General features: G+C 34.9%; 1 protein-coding gene across 1 annotated transcript in view; it reads left to right on the forward strand.

Moving 5' to 3' along the window:
• Positions 1 to 25,890, forward strand: part of LOC111503350 (dipeptidase 1) — a 343,243-nt gene that overhangs the window by 232,134 nt on the left and 85,219 nt on the right. Inside the window, exon 5 of the mRNA XM_074170807.1 lies at positions 15,991 to 16,141. Within this exon, the coding sequence (XP_074026908.1) occupies positions 15,991 to 16,141 (151 nt within the window). The remainder of the gene's footprint in view (positions 1 to 15,990; positions 16,142 to 25,890) is intronic.

Below are 25,890 nucleotides of genomic sequence, written 5' to 3' on the forward strand. Positions count from 1 at the left end.
ATAATAACGTCCAATGAGATAGCTGTGTGCTTTGTAATTCTGGTAGGGATGTTTATGATATTAATAAGGTTGAATGAGCTCAAAACAGAAGAAAGTTTGTCAACGTTAGAATTTTGGAAGTCAAAAAAATTGATATTCAAATCCCCTGTACAAACTAAGTTATCCACAGTAGGGTACAATGTAGTAACATCCTCAGACGGAGATCTGTAGATTACTTCTATAACTATCGATTGTTTTTTATTTTACTTTTGATACAAGTTTGACCCACACACAAAATAGTTTCACTGTGAATATTATTACGTATAGAAAAACAGACCCCTCCTCCTCTTGAAATTCTGTCCACCCGGAAGGATTTATACCCGTCAATAGCAATCTGGTTCTCGCCAGTATCGCTATCAAGCCATGTTTCACATATTGAGAACATATCGAATTCATTATCTGAAATAAGAATGTTCAATTCCTGAATAGAGGGTAACAGCGACCTTACATTAAGGCATCCTATTTTCAATTAGTTAACACTAGCCATGCCTTTGAGCACAATAAATAAAAACTATATCAGTTGGATATTCTGCCTTTTTTAACCTCGGGTGCGACTCAACTGCACGAGATACTTAGTGTGAATGATAGTAGTAATGGAATAAAATGATAATTAATTAGCTAGATCAACTGCTCCATGTTAGTAATTTTTTTGATTTCCATGGAGGAGATTGAAATGAACATGTCGAACTCTATCATACCGTTTCGATTATGGAAATGAGCCAAACATGGTGTGAGGCGTGCGACATACCACGCATCACACCATGGTGTGTCACACCATCGCCCGTTGGATACATGCATTATACGCAACCATGTTCAACCTTCTTCGCCAGAGTATCAATCCAATTTGATTCATATAATTTATTTGTCATGATGAATGAATCATATATTCCTCATCATTATTTTTCTTAATATAACAGCGAATCCATTTAATGAAAAAAGGCACTCCTCACGGTCCCACTCATCACAAAAATAGTAGAAATTCTGAAATATATTGATACACCTTCTCCTTCAATCTCACATTACACTTCATTATTATTACTTCAGTTCAGTTCATATCTGCCAGTTCTTCAGCGTCTGTTGACAGATTAGCAATTAAGAGAAACACATGATGGCGATGGAAGTCTCATCTTCCACAAGTTCAGATATATTTCCAACCTCCAATGAAATATCACGTGTTTATGGCCCAGTGCAAGTGAATGAAGTAAGCGCGACAGACCCTGAATGTGTCATCGTGAGTAGCACCTGTAAGTGTGATGCAATTGGTCTGCAAACCCAAAAGTGGTAGGCACGAAGCACCTATCAGTTTTGAGTTTGCAGATATTTCCAATGCACGACCAGAATGAGAGTGGCTGGGGTTTCAGGCCTGCAAATTCAGGGCTTGAATGTCAGTGGCAGGCGCTTAGCACATGATCATTTCTGGGAGTGGAGTGAATTGGTATGCTTCGTTCAAGTGCGGCTACAATTCGAATGTCCATTGCTTTACCGTTTATGTATTTGACATTCAATTCGGAGTAATGTTTCTCAAACTTACTGCTGGCGTCATAGCTCAGGGTAATATTCGAGTCGATATACTTTTTCAACCGTGGTGATTGATCGAGTCTAAATAAGAGTCCTCTTTACCATCAAATCATAACGGACCATTTGAAATTTCTTAATTTCAAAAACATTTTTCATTTGCTCATTTCGTTCCAATTTGTTCTCCATGAATGGATGTTTCGAGTAAGGAACCTATTTCTCTTCAGTTTGCCCGATAACATCAACTTCACTTTTGTGAGTGCATACACTTTTCATGGAAAAAATGACAGTCATACCCACTCATATTACAAAAAATTATTGAAATGAAGTTCGGCATTTTGAAGTCGAGGTTGCAAACGAAATGTGTAGCTCCATTTCTTTTTTTCCATTAGATGACAATGGTCACGTAATTTAGTATCATCTTCTTCAAATGTCTTTCCACATATAGCACATATAGTGGCCATATTAAATTTGTAGTCGGTGTTGTTGTCGATATGTGATAACAATCGTTCAATTGATGTCGCAATAAATAATTACCACAGAACAATGAACAACCATCACAAAAATATTTTCTATGATTGTGTGCAGATATTTGGAATGATACAGATTCGATAGGTTTTGAAGCCAAGGGCGAGTAGTGGGGGAAGATTCAGGACCGTTATTAACACTCTACTGATATCCATATCGAAAACTTATCTGTGAAAATAATTATTCAACATTTTGTAACGCCCGACATGCTTCTTTTAGGTAATTCTGCATTGTTAAGAATACGAAACTCTGTCAAACTCAAGCTCGATCGGATACTGAAAAATGGGTCAAATTCAACTTGCAAGATTTGATAACAGACACTATATACTATATACTAGGACAGGTGAAACTGAAAGAAAAAGCTTGTAATACAAGCGAAAGTCATTACAATTCGGTCACTGAAATATATCTTATGGAAACTCTTGGAACCTGAATTTTCATTATCAGATTTCTTAACGAAATGATTTTTCTAAAAATGGAAAATCTGAAAGTCTCTACTCTCGTTCTGCTAAACCCCATCTAGATGATCGTTGAAAATATAAATTTTTGCTTTCCTTGCATGCTTTCATTTTGTATTAGGACGTTTGTGCCATGAACATCTGTGATTATATTACTGTTCTAGTCGCTAATGAAAATGCAAATTTCGTAATAATTTCAATTATGCTAAAAACATTGTTGGAATTTTGCATAGTGACTACACAATTATCTCTTTGCTAAAACGTGACTAGCACAATGTATAACCATACGATGAAAATGAGAAAATTGATTTGGTGTTGCTTATGTATAATTTGACGGTACTCCTGTGATGCATTGTATAAATCTGAAATTTTCATTTGAAACTCCCACAAGGATTTTGTTCGTGGATATGGTAAACAAATTGGAAGCAAACATCCTTTACTTTCTATTTTTTTTTGGGTATCGACTGCTTAATCATTAGTCTCGTGTTCTGGGTATAACTTTCTGGGCCACCGAGAGAGCATCATGGCTATTCACAGAGAAATATCTGTACGAAGTTAGAACCGAATTCACAACCTTTCGATCGTAAGTCGAGTCGGATCTATATGGTTTTATTATTTTTCAGATTTTGTCTAGTGATAAGTCGCAGACTTTTTCACACCTTTCGATCACTTCCCACAGCACTTTCCTATTTCACTTGAGATGTTCACAAAACAACTACTTTTCTGGTGTAGACTGGTATTTTGTGTGCTGGGTGGCCACTCAATGGCGCCATGTGTTCCTATCCATTGGCGATTAAAAATGGCACTTTGAAGTTGATCAGTAAATCTGAAGTTGTGGGCAGGTGCGCTTACTTGTTGAAACTGAAGATTTTGTTCATTCAAAAGATCTAATTCGTCTAAGACATCATAGGATTATCGAGTAGTTTCGTTATAAATTCCACATAATATCTTGCACCAGTTAAATTGCCATCACAGAAGAATGGACCAAAAATTTGTACACCAACTGACTTGTGAACCTCCTCGGTTATATGCCTTGAACTCTCTCTGGGTGTGGAAGAGACAATTGTCCTAGTAACTTGAATAATGTTTGTTTGAAGGTGATTGACAATGTTTCATAATGAATTTCACTAGTTCGGACTTCCATTGTCTACTATATAAAATGATTTCAAATCCCTGAAACAACTAAAAAAAGAAGAATTGAAAATGAATAGCTGAAAATAACAATTATATTAACCAAAATAAACCTGAAATGAAATAATAGTCAATTAAAATACAAGTAAAAATAGAACAATTGAATAAATGAAGATAAAGAAATGAAAAAAAAAATGGAGAGATTCCAAAGTCACGTTAGTTCACGACGTTTCGATTGTTAGTATCTACAATCGTCTTCGGGTGATGACTGGACTGATTCCTCCGAAAGATGACTATTTATAGATCGTTCGAGTACTTTCACTCATCCCCGCTTTCCATTTTCCGCTTATTTAGAGGATTATCGAAGAGGATAAGAAGAATTGGTTCCAAGTACAACATCAGAACCTGCTTCAGATCCGGTAACACTATCCGTAGCAGCCTCACGAAAACCAGGCCACCAAACGCGGACTGCGATTCCAAGAATTGCATTTACCGGATACCCTGTGAGTGCGGAAAATCCTATATTGGTTAAACTAAGAGGCCATTGAATATACGCATTGCCGAGCACAAGAAACACACACAGCGAGGGGAAACCAGCAAATCAGAAATAACAGACCATGTTTGGACCCATCAACACAACATCGAGTGGTCCCAAGCTGAGATCTTGCACAGAGAGAAACATTGGTTTAGGAGAAAATTCAAGGAAGCCGCATACATGTTGTCCAACAACGTATTCAGCCAAGCCAGCGTATAGAAATACGCAATATATGGAAACCCAACATCAAGCGAAAAATGGCCAATTCCCGCCAAAACGGTTATCTCCCACGGAACCAGTGAAGCGGAAAATGGGAAGCGGGGATAAGTGAAGGTACTCGAACGACCTATAAATAGTCATCTCTCGGAGGAATCAGTCCAGTCATCACCCGAAGACGATTGTAGATACTAACAATCGAAACGTCGTGAACTAACGTGACTTTGAAATCTCTCCACTTTTTTTTCCATTTCTCTATTTTTATTTATTCAATTGTTCTATTTTTACTATTATTTCATTACAGGTTTATTTTGGTTAATATAATTGTTATTTTCAGCTATTCATTTTCAATTCTTTTTTTTAGTTGTTTCAGGGATTTCAAATCATTTTATATAGTAGACAATGGAAGTCGGAACTAGTGAAACTTGAATAATGATGGATGTGTGTGACCTCCACGAACTCACTGAGACCAGCTCCAACTAAATAAACTTTCTCGAGAGAAATATCTGGTTGAGGTTGGGATCGAACTCTCAACCTTCAGGTCGTAAGTCCGGCGCGCTTCCACTGCGCCAATTTACCGTTGTATATACAGGGTGTAACTGAATAAGTGTAAAACATTTAAGGAGGTGATTCCTCATCAAAAAAAAGATAGGATCTTTCATATAAAGAAATTTCACTGGAGCATCCCTTGTTAAGATACAGCCCCTTAAAGAGGGTACATAAAATTTGTATAACAATTTTTTTCACAAGCACTAAAAAAGTTACAATATTAAAATCAACCTGACGTTCTGTGCTACCAAAAAGACACTTAGCCAAAAATTTATTTGGTTCACTCCATGGTTGTAAGGGGTGGAAAACGCAACCCCTAAAATTTATTTTCAATGTAACTTTTTGTCTTATCATTTGTTCACCATTTAAAAATGTATTTCCGATAGCCTGTTTCATTCTAAACAAAAAATGTCTCATGCGTTTCTTGCCCAAAATAAACCAGTTCGCAACAAAAAATCATTTTTCGAACAACTACAGAGATACATCGTCATAAATGCGAAAATACGAAACTAATCTATCTAGTAGGTCGCTATTAGCGATAGTGGCAATTGAATTGGTATGACGCTGTCAGTTTGTGAATTTTCTAAATTGAAATAATACTAATTGTGTGTTGTTGTTCTTTTCTTAATTTGTTACTTTAATAATTCTTTTGTTATTAAAATGGCATACACAAATGAGGAAATGACTGATATGCATAACGTTTATGGTCTGTCGCAGGGGAATGGGTTAGAAGCTTCTAGAAGATATGCTGAAATGTATCCTCAACGGCAGCATCCTTCACATAGAATATTTGCTCGACTTCATCATCGATTACGAAAATATGGTTCATTCGACAAAAGAACGCATGATTGTGGTCGCCATCTTGCCATCTTGCCATCTTGCCACATGATTGTCGCATGATTGTGGTGCCACTTGACTGAAATGGGGTCCCGCCCATTTCAGTCAAGTGGCACATCAGCATTTAAATGAAACATATGCAAATCAGTGGATATGTCGAGGAGGACCACAGAACTGGCCCGCTCGATTCCCGGATATCAATCCTCTCGATTTCTCTATTTGGGGTCATTTACAGCATTTGGTTCATCGTACGATCGCGATGTAGATGACTTTTAAGAAACCGCATCATCGATGCGTGCAGGGCAATAAGAGAGACTCCAGAAATATTTGAGCGAATACGTGGCTCAATGCGCCGACATCTAGACGCATGCGTAATGTCTGAAGGTAGACATTGTACATTAACTATGATTTCTACATGTTGTGTGTTTTGTTATAAATAAATTAGTTTCGTTTATTACCCTTTAATCGTTCAATGCAGGTAATAACTGCAGGTACTATGCAGGTACTAACAGTTGGCATTTATGACGATGTATCTCTGTAGTTGTTCGTAAAATAATTTTTTGCTGCGAACTGGTTCATTTTGGCAAAAAATTCAAAAGACATTTTTTGTTTAGAATAAAACAGGCTATCGGAAATAAATTTTTAAATGGTAAACAAATAATAAGACAAAAAGTTACATTGGAAATAAATTTTAGGGGTTGCGTTTTCCACCCCTTACAACCAAGGGGTAAACCAAATAAATTACTGGCTATGTGTCTTTTTGATAGTACAAAACGTCAGATTGATTTCAATATTGTCTTGTGAAAAAAATTGTTATACAAATGTTATGTACCCCCTTTAAGGGCTGAATCTTAACAAGGGGTGCTCCAATGTAGTTTCTTTATATGAAAGATCCTATCTTTTTTTCGATGAGGAATAACCTCCTTGAAGGTTTTACATTTATTCAGTTACATCCTGTATAATTATTGGATAACATAAAACCAGATAAAAAAACAAGAGAGAACTGACATGATGGTCTATTGTCATTCGATCATATTCAATGTTGATTCTGATCTCTGCGTATACGCTTTTCCTTGAATGACGAGGTGGATTTATTTCTTTGGAACAGCTATCCATTGCAGCAGTTCTCCTCAGAAGAGACTGTTGTTTCTAGTAGCTATCTGCTTACAGATGATATGATGTTGAAGTTAACCCACTTCAACGGTAGGCAGTATGGTAGTATGACTGAATCAGTTGTCGCTGGCATTTCAAGATATAACCTCCGTCCTTCCAGTTAATGCACACACCATCGATGATGTCTGCCGCAGTAGCAGACGAAACGTGTCGTACTTCAGATTCTATTTGGTAACGGCACACCAGCCAAAAAACGACATGCATTTTATTCATTTCGAAACCGTAGACGATACAATAAATGAAAGTGAATCTGTATAAAAAAAAATTAAGATAAGTTTTTCAACATTAACTGGAGTGAGTGCATTTATTCTCAATTCAATCAGAAATATGTTTCAATATTTGAGAAGTTTTACTGATGATTTACTTATTTTTTTTTTCAGCAAGTTCAATAAAATGTTTCGTTGTGTTTTTTCGAATATGTATGCTAAATATATGAGAGACAGATTAAATATATTGAAATCAACTTCAGTAAAATATGAGGAAAATATTTTGAATTAAAGGTTCACGTCGACGAGATGAATAAAATTTTACTTTACGTAGCAATCCCATTCGGTTTTTTATGTACCTAACAACTATAAACTTTTAGTAGTCTTAATCAAACTGCATCATTTTATGATATGAATATAAATAAAACTTCATTTGTTGTAGGGTATTTAAGTTATTGCGGAAGTAAAGAGCTCTTAGAAACTTTATTATCGACAGTTATGTCGAAGAACTGGCGCGTTTTAACTTTCCCATAATACCTTGAGTAATGACTCGAACTTTGGAGGTATGAAGCTGGTAATAATGCACATTCGCTAATACCATATTTCAGTAGAACCGAGAGTCTCGTAAAGGCGGTTTCGACAAAATGTGATCACAATGAAATTGGTTTTACAGGGTATACCGGAATGACAGATGCGCCATTATCAGAGTTTGCAACAATCTCCCTTGAATAATGCCAATTTTATGTAATAAGTCATATATTTTTCTGAAAATGTGGAATGAATATCGGCTTGTGGTGATAGGAACCAAGTAGAATTCAATAGTACGAGAAACCTGACATCAATTTTCTTCAAGTAGGTGAATTGATATCCATATTCATGTTGGATGTCAAATTGGATCCCCATGAGTTTCAGCACAATCACGTAACTGAATAGCGTAGGCAAGTTCTCAAAAACTTAGACCTTTGAAGGTCTGTCGATCATATATTTGGAGCTCTGCTCCGGATCTCAAACATACCCGGCTGCAGATTCTATACAAAAACGAGATACCCAGCTTATTTGAGATACAAATATCACAAGCAACCTTGATAGCCTCTAAGATCGAAGAAAACATGGGAGAATTCGAATAATGGCTAACAACCAGTTTGATTACATTCAGAGTGATATACGAATAAATACAGTTTCCATCGTTCCTCGAACTACACTTTTTTAAAAGTCTTTCATTCAGAGAACGGTTCTCATTTAGCATATAATTTAAAAGATGATTTTCCCCGAAGAACTGAATCTCCAGCGATTTGAATCCAACCTGGAGGATTGGATGCAATACACTGCGCTGGTCTTTCTGAAAAGATCAGATGAATTGATTCGAAATTAAACAAATGATTTTTTCATCCTGAAATAATTCCACATCTGCTGTAACTCAAATAAAAGCAGTAAAAACTATAAAAAAAACAATATTATTAACAATATTCCGTATGTGTATGTGTGGTCTGGTAATGAATAAGGAAATCGAAACACAAAAATAGTTTGAAAAATGCATAGATCTAGATTAATTGGACATATGATGCATACACCCAGATAACATGATGCCCATTTTGAGATCAATGAACGAGAACGTCAAATCATTTATAGGATATCAGTGAGTGTTTCAATCGCGTCACTGGGCAACGGAAATGTTTTCTGATTTTCTGAATTGTGAATCAAATTTTGCAATCTTAAGGACCTGTACCCCCGGTACCTTTCAGGTACTTCTAAAAAAGTTCAACTGAATCAAAATTCTGTAAATCGTTATGTCTGGCAACCCGATACCGGTGAGACTGTCTAAGTATTCACGATATCTGAGTAAAATAGGTATTTATTTGTGTCAAAATATGTCCTCAATATTAAAGAAATGTTTTGACATTCGAATAAAATCAAAACGAAATCATTTATTGCTTTGAAATGACTGTAAAGAGTGTATAAATGTCTTACATACATTCTGACGGTCATTTGAAGATGTTGCTTGAAGATTTCGCTTAATTGTTAAGTAATATTATCAATATTCTTATTTACTTTCTCGAAATATCGTCGAGAGGTCATGTCAAATAATTATTCAACTTGAATGAACTGTAATGAGAATTGTTTTTATTTTCTGATATTTTGATATGTGCTGTTTGTTTGTTTACTCTTCTTAGAAATCACACGTTAAAACGTAAGACCTCGTTAATGCCTTGCTCGCACAAGTTTCGACTTCTGAGGGTTGTCGTTCGTAGGGGTGCGACAGCTGGTTAACGGAAAAACAGATTTGAACAGATTTACGTGAAAACGTACTACTTATTACTCAGAAACGGCTGAACCGATTTTCTAAAATGAAAGAGTGTCTGATAGACAATCGGAATGCCTATCGAACTGAACTTCATCATACCCAATATCTCGATGACATTTCTAGGCTCTACTTTATTCATTACAATTGTGCATATATGGTATTTGATCTGCATTCATTTAATTTATCCGATTGTGACATGTTCAAAAAACAATGACTACTCCACAAAATCACAGGAATATAATGGAAAAATTGCATGTGCAAAAGAAAACAATCATCAGTGATCACACCAATAAATAGAAATGCACCAAGTATATATCAAAAATTTTGAAAATTTATTTATGAAAATTGGCCAAAATATTCCCGAAGTGTAGTAAAAGTATAATCAAAAGTAATATCAGGAAAACTTAATATTTTATAGAATAACTTCATTTTTTCAGTGATTATTAATTATTTCAAACCGATAAAATGATGGAAACATTGAAGGCTAGACCACCAAAGCGATGAAACATATAACAAACTGGCGGCCTTGAAATTAACATCTAGGTGTCATTAATTTTTAATTATACGTCACTGTTTTGATCAAATTGAACCAATGGAATATTCAAATACTATTGTGACTGATTATTGAAATTTTCATCATGCACGCTACACTACATCTTTTTCACCGTAGTCTTGCTCGGTCGTACTGCCCATGACCTGCGATAAGGATCGTTCTAAAAAATCGTCAAATAATATCATCACATCATTATTGAAAAAACTCCCATACCATACCTTCATTCATGAAAGTGGTGGTAAAAACATTCTATTGAAGAAAACATGTTCAATACACACATTCTTTTGAGATTCCAGAAAGGCTCAGTCTTACAATAGAGTCATAAAAACGTATATTCGAAAATTCAACCAAGGAATCACTCTTATCCAATCTATACCTCAAGGTAATGGATATACAATCTTGAATATATTTCGTCTTTGTTCCGTGAATGAAAACAAACGTTGTCTCTCTATCTCAAACATCACATCACGAATTTTGAAGTAAACAAACCGCTAAGGAAAACAGAAGGAAGGGAAAACAAAAAAAAAAGAATATGAAAAAATAAAGAATTGAACGATAGGAGGAAATATGTATATATTGCGAATTGATAACACCACAACTATTACTTATATTAATAAAATGGGCGGCATTCAATACCCTAAACTAAATTATCTCGACGACTGAAAAAAAAATATAGAAGACCATAGGGTGAATTCTCGAGATCAGTCGTTTAACGCACTCTAAGCATCTGACCTGAAAGACCATTCACAAAATAAACGGCTTCGTTGAGAAGCTGGGTTTATTTGATCGAGTGTGAATAGGCGTGAGCCACAATAAACACTTGCGGGTTGCGATGGAGGGTCGAATAAACCTACTCACTTTTGACATAACCTAAAGTAACCTACTTACACATCCTACTCATTGTTCAAAGCATTCATTATTTATTATTCATTTTAAATCAAAATATTTGTTTTCCTTACAATCTAGCGGTTTTCTAGTTCAATTTCATTAACATTTACTTTTTTTTTACTTTTTTTGAAGTTATTTCCGTTATTTTCTTCTCAACTAACTCCTTGGAATATTTCAGTATTCTAAATCGTTCTTCCAATAATTTTCCATTTCATCCGTTCATTATTTCTTCTCCTAGCTTTCAAATCACACTCTACATTTTCAGACGATGGAATTTGTTGATTCTATTCACCTTTCCATTAAATTCTTGTCTGGGATGGAGGTGAATAACTCAAAAAATTTGGAGATTTGACCTTCACTAGATTCAATAATCAACATGATTCTGCAATTTTCCACAAACCATCTTACACGGACATCATTATACACAATTCATCAATAAATCCATATCAACATAAAGAAGCAGCACTCAATAGTATGATCCACAAACTATTGAATATTTTACTTTCAGAATTTTCAAAGAGAATTGAATTTTATGAAATATATTGCTATCAACATCGAGGTGGATATTATTGACTCGATTCTTTCCAAAAAATTGTGAAAACCAGCTCTGAACCAGGTCTATCCAGTTTCAAAAAATAATACTTGTTCCGTCTCCACCAGTTTTCTTTTTTTTTAACATTTTATATTTTTCCTCTTTATTGCAAAATTTCTATTCAAAACGAAATGGACTCATTCAGGCTAATTTAGTTTTTTATTGAAAATTATATATTATAAAAGTAAATCATGTCCCAAGTATCCCACAAAATTTTCCGGTTAATATGTCAATTAAGAACTGAGCAAGAGCAATTGAGAATGTGAGATCGCCCGAGATACATCTTGACGTCACACCAGGCAAACGAGCTTCGAGCGGTGGAAACCGGGCCTGTAGTTGGAGATTATGAATCACTGCTATGTCATAGTCTAAGATCCGAACCTAAATCGACCTTCACCGAACTGATAACAGAAGGAAATATATTTTATAATGAATTTAGTATATTAGAAAATATGTCGAAAATGGGTTCGCTAAAAGAATCCTGGACAGACAGACAATTTTTAATTATTTATTGAGAAACGATTTTTAATTAAATTTCTCAACATCAAGATAATAAGAAAATTTTTGTCCTTACTTGAAGTATAAAACGTATAGAATGTGCATCCGTTGGGCTGTCTATTATTTACCTGGGCGAACTACTGTTTTGTCAGGTATAAACAGGTATATCGATGCCAGTTACTTTCACTGATTAGACAATAAAAAAAATGTATATCATCATAAGCGCTGTTTCATTGCGAACACGTTGATATAGGGTTGTCTCCAGAAAATTTGGTCCTATTAGGGGTTTGCGAACTTTAAAGATTTGAATTTCAATGCGCGTGGAAATGTGTGACAGAGAGATCCGAGGTAAGTATATACTGTGTAATAATAAAGGACCCAACATCGTAGTCGCCTCGAATGGCATTTAGATGATTTTTAAAAACCAACAGGTTTCATCGGAGATCAAACTCCTTTGAAAATCCAGGACAAATTTTCTTATTATCTTGATGTTGCAAAACTTAATTAAAAATCGTTTTTCAAAAAATAATTAAAAATAGTCTGTCCATATTTTCTAATATACTAAATTCATTATAAAATATATTTCATTCTGTTATCAGCTCGGTGAAGGTCGATTTAGGTTCGGATCCTCTACTATCAATTCAATTTAATTTTCTTCAAAGTAATGTATGCATCAATTTTGGGTAACTGGCATTTTTTAGACAAAAGTTCTATAATAAATAAAAAGTACCTTGGGATTCCAAAACATAATTTCGGATTTTTCTCTATGACGTAAATAGATCTTCGATCAATATTTTTTTTCGAATTCAAGTTTTCAACTAATATTCCAAACACAATAGAATCTGATGATGAATCAACAGAAGTCACATCTGATGTACTCAAACTCACACTGTCGTCAGGGAAACTTTGTAGTAATTTTTTCCAATACTTTCTGTATTTTCTATTTCTTTAGAACGATTTCTTTTTCGGTGGTATATAATATTTACGGTCTGTTTAGCTTTTGATCTTCGAAAAACCTGTTTATTAACTTGAATTCCAACATCAAAGGTCTTTTCCTGTGTACCTGCTTCATCACACATGATTTGATTTTCAGCGATATCTTCGTTACAAGTATTCAACAAAATCTGTTTTTCCTTTTTTTGAACAAACGGTGGTGCTTTAGATGTATGGGCCGTCGGTCTATCAATCTGGAAATTAACTATATGCGGAATTACGCCAGGCTTAAATATAATTTTTTTCATATATATGATGGAATCGGCCGATACTTGATGAAAATCCATAACTAACGTATTCCAAAAACACTTTATTGTGAGATTTTCACTAAATTGTTTTACAAAAACGCAACACGTGTTTCGCCATACAATGGCTTCATCTGGCGTGTCTTTCAACTTGAAACTTGAGTTGAAAGACACGCCAGATGAAGCCATTGTATGGCGAAACACGTGTTGCGTTTTTGTAAAACAATTTAGTGAAAATCTCACAATAAAGTGTTTTTGGAATACGATAATTTTTTTCACTTTCATAGTGTTGATATACATGTAATTTTCTAAATCTGTTTCAACCTAAAATTCAAAGTAGTGTTCAAAGTAAACTATAATTTTTTTTAATAATCATTATCATTCATACTTACATTAAGATGATCTTCGCATCAAAAATGCGTCCCCTTGGCAGATACAAAGTCGGTCCTCCGCATTGCGCGCTGCCATAACTTTCGTAACAGTGAAATAAAAAATTTATTTAGTGCAGTTACCGAAGAATTCTTAAATTTAGGAACGATGCAATACTTGTAATTTTTTATCATTATTCATATTCACGCAGTTGACACACTGCAGTAAACAACACACAACTTGCTTTCTACGGCTTTAGCACACGTATTTCGCTTATCCGCCAGCACTTCCTTGTCGCCGAGTCGACTGATGTGACGTCAAGCTTGACCACGCCCCGTTTCGGTGAACGCCACATTCAATAATTGATTTGAGGGGGAAGATGAAGAGTGAACGTTCAGATTTTTTGCAGATGTACTATTTGAAACATAAACTTTCAAATTATGAAATAAAAAAATTGTTAAATGAGCCCATTTGGCTATTTTTTATTCTGTTGAAATATATGTAGCGCTCCTCGTAGCAATATATTTGGTCGGTCGCTGAAACAGCAACAGAACAATTCGATTTGAAAGTGGTTGACAACGTTTCATGGTGCATTTCATTAGTTCAAACTTCCCTTGACTAATATGATATAAATTAATTTGAACTCCCTGAAAGAATCTGTAAAAAGTTAAAAAGGTTAGCTGAAAAATAACAATCATATTAAGCAAAAAAACTGAAAATACAAGCAACAGCCAAAAACTAAAAAAATTGAACTATTAACACTATTAACTGTCAACTTGAACTAGTAACTTGAAGCTGTAGTATTTTTCGGAGTATTTTTCGGCTCCCACGAAGAGATGAAACTGAATTTCGTTCAGATGTTATCGTTTCGAAAAACAATTCTTTTCCGTTTTCAGAATTCAAAAAAGTCCCTTGGGAAAAACGTCACAATTTCAGGTTTGTCTTTTCAGTTTGATATTTAATACACTTTAGCAGATTCTTTATCGATTTAACCGCGTTTGATTTTCTATACCAACACATTTTTGTATATTCATTCAAATCAGAATTGCCGTCTATAATATTGTTGACAGTTTCAGCCTGTTAACATTTATAGAATTTGTATCCGACTTGGTTTCACTTTGTGAATTGTTCACAAAGTGATATAAAGAAATGAGAAGATAATTTTTTGTACCGTCAACAACAACTTTTTATTTACAAATCACACTCTCAATTGTCTTTTATGCAAGATTAAACAGGAAAATTGACACATACATACTATAAAATTGAATAAACAAAATTAACAATAACAAACGTTTTAAATTAAACTTCTGCAGAAACATTCCCTCCCAATGATGAAATCTTATTCATCACTCTTCTTCATGTTTATCAACATCTAGAAGACAAAGTTTGGTAACAGGTCTTCTGTATGTACCAATATTTGTTTTTACATCGACCACTCGTACATTGCCATCTGCACCTGGATATGTTGCAGTAACTACAATACACCTTTGGGCCAAGTGTTTTTCAAGAATTGGATGTCGACTATAATCACCATGTCTCCAACCTTGACTTTTCTTGTTGATTTTTCTTATTGAAAACTCGAAGGACCACTTATGTATCTGACTTGGTTTCACTTTTGGAATTGGTCAAGACTTTGGTTTTGTTTGATATAAAAAAATGAGAAGATAATTTTTCGTACCGCCAACAACAACTTTTTATTTACAAATCACACTCTCAATTGACTTTCATACAGGGTTAAACACAAAAATTGACACAAACATACTATTTAATTGAACTTCCACAGGAACATGAATAAAAACACCTTTATCTAATTACCATTAGTTGGTACCACGGGTTTGACCCCCATTATCAAGTATAAAACTGCGATGTGAAGTTTGAAAACTTGTATTTATATAATTTATAAGTTTAACAACCCGTAGAATTTCAGAGGTGAATTTTAAAGTTGGCATCCTGGTTCGCCCAACTACCTCTGTCTATCAAATACCTGTCCTCACTCCTGATAAAAACAAGTTTTCAAACTACACATCTCAGTTTCATACTTGATAATGGGGTCAAACCCGAAACCGATCGTATAAATAAAATCAACTAGTGGTAATTAGACAAAGGTGCTTTTATTCATTTCATTAAAGTGATCATGAATTACCACAAAATGAACAAGTCATCAATCACACATATCAAACTTGAAATGAGATAATGTTTTATTTACACATCAGATCAGATAGTTTTTTGTTAAAAAATGTTTGGTTCAAAAGTAGTATGCACAACCCGAAAGGGTTATTTACGTGCAACTAACAATAATAAAAGTGTTTGTTCTGTACTGATTTCTGATATCGCATATGTTTGATAGCACTGATTTTTTGCAGACATAAGAGGAGCTTACAAACGTCACCAGCTTTGTTCTCTAATTGGGGTCGAAGGAGGGCACTCTCTGGCAGGAAGTCTAGCCGTCCTGAGGACCCTCTATCACGTCGGAGTGAGGTACTTGACACTCACCTCAACATGCAACACGCCTTGGTAAGTGAATTGATATTCGACAGTTTCATTTTCTCTCTTTCTTTTCTTAATTATGATTTTCAGAAATCGAGCCTATAGCCAGAAATTTATTTTGGCGAAAAGGATATAAATACGTATTTAAAAAAGTATTTAAAAATGAACTACGGAACTTTCAATTTTGCAGAGTATTTGGGGCCGATACAGAAATATTATGCCTGGTTCAAAGAAAACTAATTCATGATCGTGAATAATTCAGGAAATGGTTGGAGATATTTTAAATATGCGGGTGGGAGTTAATGGTACAGAAATTATTCATATAAAGAAATTTCCAAGAACAATTAAAAATTAAACATACCAATGAAAATATGTCAGATAAAAATGTAGGGGTTTCCAGGTAGTTGAAAGTCTTCACGTTTGTTAAGGCATGAAGGGCACTTCTCGATTTCGATGGCCTCGCGAATTATCCGACCTTATAGTGTTTTCGCTGTAGCGATGGTCTTAGTGTTCGCGACGTCTATGTTGTGTCCTGTCTCTTGATGATGTTTGGACAAGACTGAGGATGGATCTAACTTTCGGACAGCAAGTTGATGTTCGTATACTCTACTTGTCACACATCTGTTGGTCTGGCCTACATATGTTCTCTGGCAATCGTAATATAGAAGTTCATATATATCCTGGGATTCATTGACAACTCTGTCCTTAGGGGAACAGAAGAATGTAGAAATTTGATTGTTGGCGGCGAATATCGTTTTTCGAGAAATCAGCCAATTTTGTCAGTAATACATTCAATGTAGGGAAGGAAAGCTTTGTTGTCTTTTGTATCTCTGTGAGAGAATTTTGTTGACGGTGGATGGATCAATGATCAATGAATCTATTTTAAAGAAGGATTTTAATTGAGCTAGCTCTTGTGGTTTGTTGTGGAGTTGGTGGCTTTTGTGAATAGAACATTTTAGAATGAAAGAGAGTTATTGGTTTCAATTTCCATTCCTAGGAATGGAATGTTAGGAATCACACGTTACAAGGTAAGACCTCGTTAGTCCTTAGCTCGCACAAGTTTCTCAACTTCTGAGAGTTGTCGTTCGTATTAGGGCGACAGCTGATTAACGGAAAAACAGATTTTAAACAGATTAAACAGATATTTAAAAAGTGGATGATACTCTTTTCAACTGTCCAAGCGTTCACTGGTATTTATTAGCTTTATCCAGGGCTGTAATAGGAAAAATGACATGACATGACAATAATAGATAAAGCAGTTATATACCTGTGCTATATGAGGATATATTATATGAAAATTTAAATTTTGACCAAATTCAACATAAGAATGACAATTTTTTGACAGTAAATAATGTGAGAATAGTTTTTTTGAACAACTTTCATGTTAGTCGTTCATATCTGGATATAAGAATGTGGGGTGCCGCTTGGTTTCCTATAGACTATGTGCCGTATTCCTCCGAAGGGTTTCCTTCTGACTAGTACATCAAGAAGACTCTTTTATTTCTATTTCTGTGGTGAACTGGGTTTTCTCGTGGAGGGAGGTGTGCCACGAAACAGTCAAGTTCTTTATGTTCATGAAGTCAAGTGATGAAAATGTCATCGAAATTTGGGTTTCATCGAAACGCTATTCCGAGACATCGAAAAGTAGAAGATGACAGGTGATGAAGTGGAAACCATTGAAGCACCTTCTATATGATTTATAAAGTCTGTTGTTGATGCTGAAAGATATGTTTTTTAGGCAGTGGTTTGAGAATTCCAAAACGCGAGCTAATAGGTCCTTGTCATGTATATTTACTTTAGTACTTCATTCATTGGTACGTTGGGGTACAAAGATATTTTGTCCGAACGGACACATATATGGTTTATGACCAATGTATCGTTTTTTATGGGGCTGATAAAATTCTCTGAGCTCTTGACATATGATTATGAATGTCATATTAGTGACTGCATTAAGCAGGCCAGGTATCTATCAAGTGGCTGTAGTGAGGATCCAGTTGCACTGACGATGGTTCTCAGAGGTGTGTTTTGTTTGTAGGTCTTTGGTAATCCATGTGACTTGGGAAATCAACTGGACTTCTCTCTAGGTATAATCTATTTCTGGGTTTTGGCGTATATTAGTGAATCTTTCATTTTTGTTTTGATGGTTTTCTTCAAATAGATCATAGGGTTTCGAATGATTTATTTATACATACATCTCATCCCTTTCCATTCTTCTTTGTTTGTCTATAATACAGTGATGTCAGTATTCGTCTCAGCCCTATGCAAGCACCACATAGATACAGGTCATAATGTCGACTTCAAAGATGCAAAAAGATCGCCAGTATACATCGCTAGAAAAAAAATCACTCGCTATCATACAACCTATTTATAGAAAACTACCAAAACAAAAATAAAGGTGTCATCAGAAGACGCCGAAACCGAGAAAAAAATTATACTTAGAAAAAAGTGCAGCCAATATCCCAAATTATATGAATTACCAAAGATCCACAAACAAAAATCACCTCTAAGACCCATCACCGTCAACTCAACTGGATCTTCACTACAACCACGTGAAAGATAACTGGCCAGAATATTGCAACCACTAACACAGCATTTGCAATCATATATTAAGAACTCAGAACATTTTATCAGCCCCATAAAAAACGTTACATTGGACACGAACGATTTGCCAGTCTGTCATGATATATTTGTACTCTAACATACTTATAAATGGAGAACCAGACCAGATAGTCACGAAACAGGAAATTTCAGTCCGTGTTATTGAATTCTCAGACTACTGCTTAAGAAACACACATTTCAGCTTCAATAACAGGCTTCATAGACAAATAGAAGGTGCTCTAATATGTTTCGATTCATCACCTGCCATCTCCAGCCTATTAATGGGTTGTTTCGAAACCAAAGTGCTTAAAAGCGCCCCAATGAAATCCAACTTATAGCTGAGATATTTCTACATAATTTTCATCATTTGGCCTCATGGACAAGAATAACTCGACCGTTTCGTGGCATATCTAAACTCACTCCTCGATAAAACCCAGAAGTAGAAAGAGACAACTAGTTACTTTTTCTCCGTAGGAGAGGAATCCAACACATAATATACGGGAAATAAACGAATACCAAAAGATACCTGAACGTGTAGTTCTGCTCAACTACAAGCGGTATAGCCAACAGCACTATATCCAGATCTGAACTCCTGACAGACTAGGTCACGAAATGTCAAGAAATGAAAGTAGAATGGATATAAAAAGCATACTATCCATAAAGCAACACACCGAAGAAAAAAGGTAAACAGGGAAGAAACAATTACAAAGAAAACCAAATATTTAGTTAAGACAGCCAACGGAATTATCAGACTTGTAACTGTCATCCAACTGAATGATTTTCTCCTTTAGTTTAGCATTTTCTACTTCAATGGAAGTTATTCTGTTATTAACTTATATCAGGTCAACTTCAATTTCAGATTTTTCCTGTGTTTCATCTAATTTGGTATCTAGATTATTCAATATCTTATGGAAATCCTTCAAAGTCACTTCTGATGGCATTTTGTGTATTCACACAGAATTAGGAAATTTCCCAAAGAGAGAGCGTCCCACTGAATAGGATGCTTTTTCAACTTCGAGATAGAACTTTCGTGTTTGTAATACATTTTTGAATCGTTTTATATAGGCGATTGCTCAACTGACACTACTGGATAACGCACTTCTAACTACTTTATTGTCACTAGAACAAATAATTTGAAAATAGGTAGGATATTTTGCAATATTTTCCATCATAGTTCAGCAGATTTATGTTTATCGATCAGAGTCATCTTCACTTTATGTCTGTTGTATTATTTGGATTTTGTATGGATGATACTTATCCTTTTTTGAAAGTCTCCATGCAGTAGAAAGACAAACCCCACATACATTCGCGACTGAAGAAGTGAACCGTTGGAGCTCTTTGTTCTATACCCTGAATTGTGAATTGAGATACAAATTCCTCAAATATTTTTCACAGATAGGACTAATCGGAAGACGATCGTCAAACAGCCTTTTGGTTTCATGTAATATACTCTACTCACTATGGATGAAAGTCGCTTCGTTTTTTCTCTTCCAATTAACGAGAATTTACCATTTCAAAGATAGTTCGTAACATTTTACATTTATTCAAACTTATTTTTGATAGAACTGTACAATTGATATCCTGCAAATGAGGTTTCAACTGATGATCTCACATGGAGGCAGGTTTTATCCTACTTACATTTACATTACGTGGTTTTCTGTCTAGATCTTCAGTAGTAAATAACCTTCCCGTGCTATTTTGATTCAAAAAGGCGCTACCATCCAAGACTACTAAAATAAATTTCCTTCATATTCCACCACACGGTATGATTATCAATAGAATACATTTCTATAAAAGAGTCCCTTCATCGTGACAGGATATCTCGGCCTCTGCAATTCCCCAGAAATAATTGACAAAGTGTAATTACACGGTACAGTCGAGCGAATATTTCCAATGTTAATTACAGGAGAGGAAGAACGAAATATCATTCCAAATGGAACTCGTTCAAGGTAAATTGCAATTACGGATTTCAGTTGAAGTGCGAGCTTGTCTCACTTTCATCAAATGTAATGGTGCAAACTGAGGTGCAAAATCAGAAAGTTTTCCAAGTTCCAAATAGCCGAACTGGAAGTTATATAGGTATAAATCGAAATTATGTAAAGTTTTTTAATTCCAAATCAAATCGATTGTTTTGACAAGAACTCAAGTCTGTCGATTTTTATTTTCAGTGTGCAGCATCTTCAGAATATAGAAACGCAATGTAAAATTTTACGTGCAGACTGGAACTGTGAAAAAACGAAAATCGATACAATACGAGGAAGTATTCGTCATTACTGTTTCTTGATCATTTTTGAGTTTTTAATTTTCCGTAGTCTGAAAAATATATAGTTACTGTGTGATATTGTTATCTGAGATTTAAGAAAAAATTCTAATTAATGAGTAACTCGTCGAATTCATAAATTTTAGCTACTAAATAATTGAAATTAACAAAAAAATAGTTAATTTTTCGTCACATGTACAAATTTTTTAAATAGTTCAATTTTGTCCTAGATTCTGAACGAAATAGCAAATATTGAAGAAATAGTTCACTAATTTGCTGATTATACAATACCGTAATTCAGGACAGAATTATTACTAGTTTGGTGATGCTAATTTGTTTAGTGAAAATTGAGTCGACAGTGTTTTCCTTCTGGTGTGTAAAACATTTCATCTGCAGATGAAATATTCAAATGAAACTTCATTTTTAGATTCTCGCTACATAGTTTACAAAACCGCGACATATTACCTTCATAAAATTTATAAACTTATCATCAAGATAGGGTTTTTATGCCTAATATAATTGTTACTTTCAGATATTCTTTTTAATTTGTATTGGTTCTTTAGGGATATGTTATCTGAAGTTATAGAATATATTTTAAACTTATGTATTTCCTTTGAAGAATATTCTGACCTGCTTAAAATTGAGGTCCTTGTCCCTATACTTGAAAATAATCAGTATATTCTCAAAAATTTTTGAAAAAATTATATCTGGCAGAATAAATGATTACAACACGGGTTCAGGAAAAATCCCTCGATAGAAACTGCAACATTTAACTTTGTACAAAAAGTTCATGATTCAATGGATAAAAAAGATTGTGGTAGGTTTATTTTTTGATTTGAGTAGGGCCTTCGACACCTTGAATATTAAATTCGTATCAGATAAGCTATTTAAGATTGGTATTCGAGGAAACATAAATCAGATTATAATATCTTTCCTAACAAATATACATTTCCAGGTGAAACAGAATGACATAATGTCCGATAAATTCCTTGTATCAAATGGGACATCTCAAGGCGGTGTACTCGGTCCACTAATTTTTCTGTTATATGTGAATGATTCACCTAATAATATAAGTAATGGTGCTATATACCTTGACGCAGACGACACTTTTTTCAAGTAAAACAAAGTAAGAAATACATAACCTTGTGAACTCAGTCCTACACGAATTTGATGACTGGTGTTACAGGAATAGACTTATAGTTAACCTGAGAAAAACTGTCTGCATGGCATTTGCAAATTCATCTCGAAGCCTACATGATTTCAATTTCATTTTCCGGAATGAATCCTTGACATTAACAAGCTCAACAAAATTCTTAAGAATAATAATGGACTCACATTTCACTTGGAAAGAACATATAGAGGTCACATCCAAGAAATTGAATCTATCCTATTATCTCATTAAACCCCTTAAGAATAAATTAGATACTGAAGCACTGATATCAGTTTATTTTTTTTTTATTTATCAACAACATTGCTGTCTGGGGTTTAGCAACTGAGGTGGACAGAATTTTCATAAAACAGAAAGCATTACTGAGGCTAATTTTCAATCTAGATTACAGAACGTCATGTAAAGAGATGTTTTGTCAAAATAAAATATCTACTAACTGTTGCCTGTTTGTTCATTAGTAGTTGTTTACAGCTGATTCTCGGCCTCCCCCCACCACTTTGACGTATTAATTGCTTTTTTTATTGGTTGTTGTTTGGTGAAGTTTTTTTGTTGTGCAGTGAAGTCAAGGCGTTGTGACCTTGAAGTGTCTGGTGCATGGATCGTTCAGATTTTTTTTTCATATGAGATTTTGTGTGTTTATGTGTGTGTGTGTGTGTGTGTAGGAGAATGCACGGTACAGGGTTTCATCATGTGCTTGTTTGTCTATGTACAAACATACGTCTGCATACTTGGAAGATCCTCCAAGTAATAAATGCTCCATCGGTGTGAGGGTACCAACTTAGTAGTGGAGTGACGTCACAGCAATAACCGTTCAACGGCTAGAGAGCGACATGTTCACTCCACGACGTGTGGCAGAGTAATGCGTATTCATCGGTCTGCCCTCACCTCTCCCGAAGCGATGAAGGTTCGCTCTAGCCCCGCTATCGATGGTGACACAACGGCAGCCGAGGACCGTTTGCCTAGCGTCTACCCTCTCCGAGACCGCAACGACCACTGCTTGCTCGTATATCGACATCTGTTATCGCATTCAGTTGGGAGGTAATCTTGGCGCATGTAGTTGAGAAGTGGGGTTGGCTATGACGTCTTGACAGGTCCTATCAGAGTGTATTTAAGAAGCGTACGAGTGTTGGCTATGTCAGTTTACATCAAGTGAGTTAGTGAGAACTATTATATAAAATGTATTCCTGTGACTGTGGTAAATCTTTCACTCGTAGTGATAATCTTCGTCGGCATCAGCTCCAGAGTTGCCAAGGAGGGCCTGCAGTGAAACGGGTGAGAGTGGATAATGCAACACCTATGTATACGTGCAATTGTTGTAATGTGACAATTCCTATGAGCCAAGTGAATTCTCACCGAAGAACCATGAGTCATAAAAATAATGCATGTGTTCAATTGTCTGACGGTGTTCAAATTATAACGAATGCATTCAATTGCCGCATTGCTACATACAGGGTGGAGAGTTCGATTGTAACCAGTGACTACATGTCATTTTTCAATAAGATTAGGCAGAAGGTCATTGAATTACTGGAATCAGCCATCAGGATCCATAAAAGCATCAAGGTGAATATGGAAGTTTTTGGGAATTATATTCTTCAGACTGATGATTCGAGGGACACGAAGTCATTTAATTCCCAAAATAAAATAGTGGACCAATCTTCAGATTTGAATGCTGTTTTTGATGGATTCCGTGATGTAATTGTGGCTCAAACGACTGAGTTCCAGGATCGTGACTCAGGTATTTATTTTTTAAAAATTTCAATAAGATTGAATAGTAATATTTTTTTTTTTTATAATTCAGGTTGGACTTGTGAAAAAATATTGTTTCTCGAGGTCAACATTAATAAATACAGTCCACTGGAAGGACGTTCATATGTGAAGCTGCCTCAATGTATTCAATGGAAGAAAGCTGTTGTGAATGTTCGTAATGAAGATCAATATTGTTTTGCTTGGGCTATAACATCAGCATTATATCCTGCAGATAGTCGAGTGTCCGAACTTACGTCATATCCACATTTTTCCACTGTTTTAGATGTCACAGGTATGGATTTTCCGGTTAAAGTTAATAATAAGAGTATCGAAATATTCGAAGATAGGAATGATATTTCAATTAATGTTTACGGTTTAGAGAGTACATTTGAGAAGGGTAAAATGAAGTATGAAGTGATTGGTCCATTGCGATACTCACAGAGAAGACTCCGGAGACATGTCAATTTGTTGTTTATAACTGATGACTCCGGTAATGGTCACTATTGTTGGATCAAAGATCTTTCAAGATTAGTTTCTAATCAACTATCAGCTCATAGACAGAAAAAATATTTTTGTGACGGATGTTTGATATATTTTTCTGATGAGAGATTGCTTTTACGTCATAATATGTATGATTGTAATCACATTAGTACCACAACACCAACTACTAATTTAAAGATCAATAAATATGGTAGAATGGTTGCGGAAAATAAACTAATGTTTGAAAACTTTGAGAGGCAAATGAGGGTGCCATTTGTAGTGTATGCTGATTTTGAATCAGTGCTTGAACCGATTCATGTGAATGAGCCAAATCCTGGAAGTTCATACACGATTAAAACATTCAAACATGCCCCATATTCATTTGCTTATTTGATAAAGTGTTCATATAATGATGATTTGACAAAATTTGTTACATATAGGGGTGTAGATGCAGCTCAGAAATTTGTGAGTAGCATTGAAGATGATTTGAAAGAGATACATGAAAATCATCTCAGAAACCCTAAACCAATGGATACACAAACTGTCGAAGAAGAAGAACAGTTTGTTGCAGCCAGAACTTGTGGTATATGTAATAAAGCATTTACTGATGGTGGCGTCAAAGTAAGAGATCATTGTCATGTCACAGGAAAGAAAAGATCACATGCCGCTCACTCGAAATGTAATTTAAATTTCAAAATACCAAACTTCATACCTATCATTTTTCATAATTTAAGTGGTTATGATTGTCATTTATTCATAAAAGAATTGTATAGGAATAAAGAGAAAGTTGATGTTATCCCGCAAACTAAAGAGAAATATATATCTTTCACGAAGCATCTCTTTACACACAGCTATACCGATAAAGATGGTGTGGTTAGGAAGAATTATCTCAAAATGAGATTTATCGATAGTTATAAATTTATGACTAATTCGTTGGAGAAGTTGGGTGCAAACTTGACCTCCGATCAATGTTTGGAGATGCACAAACATTTCCCACAAATTGAGAAATTCAATTTGATGAGACAGAAAGGTGTATTTCCATATAGTTTTGTTGATGACATTGACAAATTGAATTATCCATTACTTCCGACAAAAAATCAGTTTTATGACACACTCAATTGTGAACATATATCGGAAACTGATTATGATAGGGCTAGAAATGTTTGGAATTTATTCGAGTGTCAGAATTTGGGGGAATACTCTGATTTGTATTTGAAGTCGGATGTATTGCTACTATGTGATATTTTTGAAAATTTTCGCACCACAAGTTTAGAGATATATAACTTAGATCCGGCACAATATTACACTGCACCTGGATTATCATGGGATGCCATGTTGAAGTTCACTAATGTTGAATTGGAATTACTAACTGACATTGATATGATTCACTTTTTTCAAAAAGGTATACGAGGTGGAATTAGTCAATGTAGCGAGAGGAAACATATAGCAAATAATAGATTTTTACCCAATTATAATCCCAATGAACCTTCCACATTCATTACATATTTAGATGCAACAAATCTA

The sequence above is a fragment of the Leptinotarsa decemlineata genome, unplaced genomic scaffold, assembly GCF_025532065.1.
Source record: "Leptinotarsa decemlineata unplaced genomic scaffold, Ldec_3_MD MMD2_P_RNA_scaffold_9, whole genome shotgun sequence".
NCBI classification, from domain to species: domain Eukaryota; kingdom Metazoa; phylum Arthropoda; class Insecta; order Coleoptera; family Chrysomelidae; genus Leptinotarsa; species Leptinotarsa decemlineata.